The following is an 8,458-nucleotide window of genomic DNA, read 5'->3' as shown; positions in this document are numbered from 1 at the left end:
ACATAGGTCCATGTTTTGGTATAGCCCCCATATATCGGTACCTCCAGATTTTCGTCATTTTGAGAATTTTAGCTACAATTTTTACCCGAAATAGCTGTAATTTGCCATTTGAGGTTCTCAGTGGTCATGAAATATCTCCACCACACATCGTCAGCATAGGTCCATGTTTTGGTATAGCCCCGATATAACGGTACCTCCCGATTTACGGTATTTTGAGAGTTTTAGCCACAATTTGTAACCGAACTATCTGCAATATGACATTTGATGTTCTCAGTGGTCATGAAACATCTCCACCATACATCGTCAACATAGGTCCATGTTTTGGTATGGCCCCCTTATAACCGTACCTCCCGATTTTCGGTATTTTGAGCATTTTAGTTACAATTTTTAACCGAACTAGCTGTAATTTAACATTTGAGGTTCTCAGTGGTGATGAAACATCTCCACGAAACATCGTCAACATAGGTCCATGTATAGGTATAGCCCCCCATATATCGGTACCTCCCGATTTTCGGTATTTTGAGAATTTTAGCTACAATTTTTAACCGAACTAGCTGTAATTTGCCATTTGAGGTTCTCAGTGGTCATGAAACATCTCCACCAAACATCGTCAACATAGGTCTATGTTTTGGTATAGCCCCCATATAACGGTACCTCCCGATTTTCGGTATTTTGAGAATTTTAGCTACAGTTTTTAACCGAAATAGCTGTAATTTGACATTTGAAGTTCTCAGTGGTCATAAAACATCTCCAACGAAACATCGTCAACATAGGTCCATGTTTTGGTATATCCACCCATATAACTGTACCTTCCGATTTTCGGGAATTTTCAGTGGTCACGAAATTTCTTCACTAAAATTCGTCAACATGGGTCCATTTTTGAGGGTCTACATTGTTTTGATGAAACTACCCTAAATTTGATTCTTGAAGTTTTCTGCAGCTATAAAACTTTTCCGCCAAAAATTAATCAAACATTTCAATACCAAAAATTTAAAGATAGGTTGACTCTTTGATATAGCCCCGTAGGTGGAACCTTTCACCTCGCTGAACAAATTTTTTTAGGTTAGATTAGATAACACTTTGCAACAAAATGGAGGTGAAAGTCTGGGGCACGGAAAATTCGTCTTGGGGAAGAAAGGCCTTGATGAGTATATTATGAACCCCGAAGGACAGATCCGCCGTGAGTCGAACTTCCGCGTTATGGCGTGATGAAATTTTTGTTAGAGACCCTGTGGGCCATCAGGAATTAACGTTATATCTTTGTTCACTGTTGCTTAAGTGCTCTACAAAAACAACAAAAAAAGATATACTAATTCGTGATGGCTTACAGGGTCTCTTGCAAAAACTTCATCACGCCATAACGCGGAAGTTCGACTCACGGCGCATCTGTCCTTCGGGGTTTTTAATATACACACACCAAGGGCTTTCATCTCCAAAAGGAATTATCTCTGCCCCAACATTTGTGTTCACAGTGTAATTTAAGCAATAGTGGGAGGCAGTAGGAGTCTATCCATTGTCGAAAAGTTGTTGCACCTAAAATTGTGAAAGGGCCCTAATTATTCCATTTTAATTAAGACTATTTTATGGTGGAGGGTATAAAAAGTTCGGCCCGGCCGAACATAACAACTTTTTACTTGTTTTTTTTTATTAATTTTACAATTTTTATTAATTAAAAAAAACATTATGTATTTTGATAGTTCATTTGCTGGGGCTTGATTATTTCTAATATATAGGAAGAATAAAAAATACAAAAAACACTCACATTGATGAAAAATAGTAAAAACCTCAAAACTTTAATTTGACATTGAATACCTCTTCAACTACTACACCGAATTTACCGTTTTTGATTCACCGAAAAGAGGATTATGTTATTTGTCAAAAAAAAAAAAAAAAATGAAAATATCTCTATCCGTTCAAACGTTACAGAATAAGAAAATAAAACGATGCTGAACTACTGTGTGTCGTTTGAACCACCAACTATATCAGCCGACCGATATCGATATATTCAAGCGACTCGAGCTACAACGATTGTGTTGGCTGGGTCTTGTCAACAGTATGGTTAAAGAATTCCCCGCTAGAAAGGCATATGAATACGAACCATTTGAGTGTATTCGCCCCAATGGAAGGCCGAAACTACGAAGGAATGAAAAATAAAATAAAATATCCGTGCGTTTGGAAATCTATTCTTAGTTCGGATAATGGAACAAAATGTTTTGATAATAGTAAACACCTTCTATGTAAATAAGTAAGCAGTGCATTCCACAGCCAGAAATTCAAGAAAAATCTCAACACGTAGTATTTATATATTTTATTGCCCAAATAATCAATGTATATTAAATCATATCCATTTTAAGCATTTGCAAACATTTAGCCGCCCAACTGTAGGTTAACTAAGATTTGATTCAATTGCATTATTATATATCTTAGAATAAATAACAACATGTTTAGCATTGGATAGAGACGCATGATATATAAAGTCGCATTGCAAACTTTATCTTAAAGCTAAATAAATTCTAGTCACTGTTGCTATTAATTTAGCAGACGTCCTAAGTGTTCTAATCCATGAAGAGGAAACAAAATAATAAAAATGCTCTTACTAAAGGTGTTATATCAAGGAATTGTACATGGTGTTAAAACTTTAAGAATAGGCAAGTGATGTGTTCGTTAGATATTTAGATGTGTTTTTTTTAATGCTTGGAGAAAATTGTCATGGCTATCAGTTATAAACCACTAAAATAAAGAAACCACTAAATTATGTAAAAAAATTATTTCTGATATTATTTTTCCAATTTGTGTAAATTTTGGAATAGTTTTTAATGTTGCCAAGTTTTCACGTTTCATGGAAACTTGACAACTTTTAATGAAGAACAGACATTTAATATATGTTGCCTTTCCTTTGTTTTCAGATGAACGCATAACAACACATCCTGTATTAGGCAGTCCATGGCTAATGGTTGTCTCAATACTCTTCTATTTATTTTTAATATTGGTAGTGGGAAAAAAATTCATGGAAAACAGAAAACCTTTTAAAGTTGAGAAGTTTATGCAATTGTACAACATTGTACAAATCTCTTTAAACGCTTTTATATGTTATGAAATTGTCCGCTACACCATTATGCGATCGGATTATAGTTTAAAGTGTGAACCATACAATCCACACGATAGAAGACCAGCAACAATGAGGCTAGTTCGACCAGGAGTATTGTATTATATATCAAAATATTTGGATTTCTTTGATACGGTAAATATAAAATGGAATGAATTTGATATGCAGACATAGCTAATTGTAACAAATTATATTCATAACATTATTCTTGCAGTTATTTTTCGTTTTGCGTAAGAAAAATAACCAAATGACTTTTTTACATCTATATCATCACTCGGGCATGATTCTTGCCACTTATATATATTTGTCGCAAATGTTTGGTAAGTATTTGTTGAATTTATACCCTCCACCATATAAAATAGCTCACTTCGAGCAAATGCTACGCCATTTTATTAAAACGGTTCTTAAAGCCAATAGTCCTACCCAATAAAAAACATTGAACACAATACCTGTTATAGTTTTCGAGAAATTGCTATTTCTTTCTCCAGAAACTTGCAAGATTTACGTATTTTCTGAAATTGTCGTCTATAGGAGCACACCACACCCAAACCTTCCAACATTTTGACCTAAGTTTTTGGTTTCCTCAGTATCAATATATTTACTATCGAATCCCATGTAGACATTAACAATCGGTGACGATAAAAAAGTGGGTTCTTGGCCAGGAAACTCGATTACTGAATCATTATGCGACAACGCATATTGCTTCACAAATGATTTTTTCTCTCAAAAGAATTAAAAAAATCAAGAAGAATAGTTCTCTTTGAAAATTGTCTAATTCATATGTATTTTGTTTTTATTTCTCTGCTTCGAATAATTGGTTTTAATTGTTTATTGTTTTTTTTTCAGCCTCGCATGCAACAGTAGCGGGTATATTGAATTCGTTTGTTCACGTTGTTATGTACTCGTATTATCTGATTGCTGCCACCAAGCCGAAGATTGATTTAACCCCATTGAAAAAAATATTGACCAGTATGCAGTTAATACAATTTGTCATAGTGGCAATACATTTTACAATTCCATTACTTGTCCATAATTGCGCGGTTAATTTGTTCTGGCTATGGATAGCCTATATACAGAATTTTTTTATGATTGCATTGTTCGGAAATTTTTATTATAATGCTTATATACAAAAAATTCGGAAAGTAAAAATATAATTTTTAAGACTTTTTGTAATTGGCTAAGAGGCTCCATTGTTATCAATAAAAAATAAATAAACATTATTATACATTTTATTATTTCGTTTTGTTTCGATGGATTTCACTATGCGAAAAGAAAATTATTAGCCATATTTTGACACCGCTGCGTGATAGACCAAAACTAAGAAGACTCGTGTCCAGGCGTTTTTCCCTATCACTTCATCTTTCGCGATTATGGGCCCCCCAAAAACCTGAGGCTTTGATGTCAATAGAGATCATTTTGTCAGGCACATATCTTCTTAACGGCTAAGAATTTGGGTTTACTCGCGAAAGCAAAGTTGTAGCCCTCGTCCTAAAGAATATTAATTGTGAACACATAATATCCAGTAAACCTCATCTTCAATGTCAAAATCGTGAAGGTCAAATTTCCATTATACATAATTATACCCTCAGGCTTTAGGCTAAAGAGGGTATTTACACTTTGATACGACCAAAAATGTGCCTCATCGAAATAATGGTTTTAGACCCCAAGTATGTTTGTACGATATCCGTTTCAGACAATTTTGAGTAGATCTAGCAATGTCCGTCCGTCTGTCTGTCCGTCTGTCTGGCTGGCTGGCTGGTGGGCACGATAACTCTCGAACGGATCAATCGATTCGGTTCAAATTTTGGGTATCGAAATATTTTGTCCAGATTCGATTTAAGTTCGAAGATGGGCCATATAGGTCCACTCCTTCAGGTACCTCCCCCACAAATGTTCAGAAATTGTCGCAAAACTTGTGCGCACGATAACTATTGTAGGGAATAACCGATTTGGTCCATACTTTGCACATCGTGTAACTTCTACCAAACTTAGATGAGGTTCCAATATGGACTCAATCGGTCCACTCCTTCGGGTACCTCCCATACAACATTTCCGATAAGTTCAGTTTAGGACCTGGTCTCGAATCGCTTTGATGTTTGTTTACGCAAGTTGTATTCGCTGTCCTCTATACGACGCTGTAAGTTTCATTAGGGGCAAGTCCATACTTCTTGAGAAAATAGCCTGAAAGTTACAAAAAACCCTATGACACCGTGTGTAGTGGTTGGAGCGCAAGATAACTCTCGTACGGATCTTCCGATTCGGTCCAAAATTTAGCTTTCGTAATGTTTTGTCCAAACTTAGTTCAAGTTCAAAGATGGATTATATCGGTCCACTCCTTCCGGTACCTGCCCCACAAAAGTTCGAAAATGTTCGGAAAATTTGTGCGTACGATAACTCTTGAAGGGAGCAACCGATTTGGTCCATACTTTGTACATTATGAAATTTCTACCAGACTTAGATGAGGTTCCAATATAGACTCAATCGCTGAACTCCTTCGAGTACCACCCACACCAAATTTCGGAAAAGTTCAGTTTAGGACCTGCTTTCGAATCGCCTTGGTTTTTGTTGTAGCATCTTGTATTCACTGTCCCCTATACGAAGGTACAAGTTTCCTCACGGTCAAGTCCATACTTCCTGAAAAAATAGCCTGAAAGTTGAAAACCAAACCCTATGACACCATGTTTATGGGTGGAAGCGCAAGATAATTCTCGAGCGGATATACCGATTCCGGCCAAAAATTGGCCTTCGTAATATTGTTTCCAAACTTAGTTTAAGTTTGTAGATAAGCCATATCGGTCCACTCCTTCCGGTACCTACCCCACAAAAGTTCAAAAATATTCGGAAAATTGTGCTCACGATAACTCTTGATGGGAGGTCCATACTTTACACATTCTCATATTATCTACCAGATATAGATCAGGTTCGAATATGGACTATATTTGTCCACTCCATCCCGTACCTCCCACAAAAATTGTGGATAAGTTCACTTTAAGACCTGCTATTAAATCACTTTGATTTTTGTTGAAGCAACTTACATTCGCTGCCTCAATTACGATGGTAAAAGTTGTTTCAGGGGCAAGTCCATACTTCTTGAGAAAACAGCCCAAAGGGTGTAAAAACCCCCTATGGCACCCCCATGGTCTATGTCGGCCCATTCCTTTAAGTACCTTTTCCGCAAAATTTTTGAACTTTAATCTTAATCAACATTTTTGTCGGTTCATACGACCAAAATTTTGAAACCCCCTAAATACATAATTTTTTTTGTGAAAAAAGTGTTTTAATTTGCACAGGCTGAGGGTATATCTCTGTCGGCAAAGCCGGCTGATAATTTTTTACTTGTTTTTTCTCGGATTTTAGTCTGCAGATATCAAACCGATTAAAATTGAAGCAAACAACCAACTAGAAAAATGTTCTTAGATCTCAATAAGGGGATGAAAGATACCAAGGAACGGCCCTGACCGACTTTAACATGTCAAAGCCAAGGGTTTATCTTGGATTCTCTTTCATCTCAAGTGGACACTGAACTCCCCGTGGTGTCACCGGGGAGCTGCCTTTAACACCCATTAAAGGTAGCGATCCAACATATGCCGCGCGTTCACCCATTAGAACGCTAAAAACTTGGGTTTGGGAGTCGGGTTAGTAACAGTCCCCTAGAAAATGCAGCCTACTATGAAAAAACGAAAGAAAAGAAAAACAAACCCCTCTAAAATTGACGAACCACGCAAACGTTTAATCTGCGAATCTGCACCAGGAATGTTCGCACACTTTATAGAGAAGGTGCAGTATAGGCATTGGCAGATGTACTTGAAAAGTACAAGGTCGACATTACTGCCATACAGGAAATACGATAGATAGAGAGAGGCGTCACAACAACACCTAAAGGTGACGCACTGTATTAAAGCTGCCATGACACAAAGCATGAGTTTGTTTGCGGATTTGTAGTTGGTCGGATGTTAAAACATCTGGTCTTCAGTTTCATCCCAGTTAATGAAAGACTCGCTACAATTCGATTAAAAGCAAAATTCTTCAACATCAGCTTTAGACAGACAAGGACGAACAGACCAAAGATATATTTTACGAGCGCTTAGAAGAAACTTATGACCCCTTGCTCTTCCCATGACAGTAAAATTATTCTAGGCGATTTTAATGCCAAAAATTGGAAAGGTGAATTTCGTTGGCCCAACAGCCGGGAAATTCAGTCTCCACAGTGAAACATCTGACAATGGTATGAGGCTGATAGACTTTGCAGCTGCAAAAAACATGGTAGTTAGCAGTACCAGATTTAAGCATCTCGATATTCATAAGGGCACCTGGCTGTCTCCAGATCAAATAACAAGAAATCAAATTGATCGGGTTGTGATAGATGGAAGATATGCATCAAGCGTGTTGGATGTACGATCGTTCCGAGGTGCAAACATAGACTCGGATCACTACCTTGTTGCAGCAAAGGTACGTACCACAATAAACGTAGCAAACAAAGTGCCAACAGACACAAGACGGAAGTTGGACATAGGTTATCTGCAAACACAAGAGATAGCCACAGCATATTCCACTCAACTAGCCCAATTGCTTAACCAAAGCACTCCTCGTCCCGATAACATATCAGCACAATGGCAAAATATTGCCCACTCTATGCAAACAACCGCAAAATCCATACTTGGATACAGGGACCCCCACCATGAAATCCATGGTATGACCAGGTGTATCGTGCTGCTACCGAAGAGAAAAATGCGGCATATAGGGCTACTCTACAATCAATAGCAACGCGTAGGGCACGGGAGAGGTATCTGGAGAATAGGAGAGAAGAGAAACGTCTTTTCCGCAAGAAATAGAGAGAAATGGAAAGGCGGGAGTGTGAAAAAAATCGGTATGTACAGGAGCCAGAATGAAGTCCGAAAGTTCTACCAAAGAGCGAAACTTCCCTGTGTTGTTCTTCACACTATCCTTGATCCCCACCCACTTGCAAGGTTTCTGTGAGTGACAGCTGCTGCGGAGTTTTTGGTTCCACAGCTGCTATCTCCTGCACCAACCTTGTTCGCAGTTGAAGCAGAGATAGACGAGGTGATCGACTGTGACAGCGTTGATTTCTTCGCAGCTGGAGGTTGCTTCTCAGAAGACCTCATCCTCTTCTCCACTGTAGGTGCAGTTGATTTGGTCGCCGAGAGATCTCTAGCCTTTGAAGATGTCGACACTGCCACAGACCCATCATCTCGTTTGACGTGCTTCCCCCTGCCCATCAGCTGACCCACCTCCATCACCTTGTTTAGGGGTTTTGAAAGAGGGGCAACTGAGGGGTTTGGGGAGGCATTTGTCTTTGTTTTTTTTTTTGGTCTGGTTTTTGACCTTTTCGGC

The 8,458-nt window shown here is 38.0% G+C and overlaps 1 protein-coding gene across 1 annotated transcript; it reads left to right on the top strand.

Annotated features, from left to right (window-relative positions):
• Positions 1-2,498: 2,498 nt before the first annotated feature.
• Positions 2,499-4,335, top strand: LOC141397010 (very long chain fatty acid elongase AAEL008004-like). Its single transcript, XM_073972781.1, has 4 exons — positions 2,499-2,648; positions 2,907-3,241; positions 3,321-3,426; positions 3,953-4,335. The coding sequence occupies exons 1-4, from the start codon at positions 2,588-2,590 to the stop codon at positions 4,258-4,260; spliced, it is 810 nt and encodes a 269-aa protein (XP_073828882.1). The 5' UTR covers positions 2,499-2,587; the 3' UTR covers positions 4,261-4,335.
• Positions 4,336-8,458: the final 4,123 nt, after the last annotated feature.

Source organism: Musca autumnalis, unplaced genomic scaffold, assembly GCF_047663935.1.
Source record: "Musca autumnalis isolate F117 unplaced genomic scaffold, ASM4766393v1 scaffold_3, whole genome shotgun sequence".
NCBI classification, from domain to species: Eukaryota; Metazoa; Arthropoda; class Insecta; order Diptera; family Muscidae; genus Musca; species Musca autumnalis.
The sequence above is the reverse complement of the archived record's forward strand: the minus strand, read 5'-3'. Positions and strand labels throughout refer to the sequence as shown.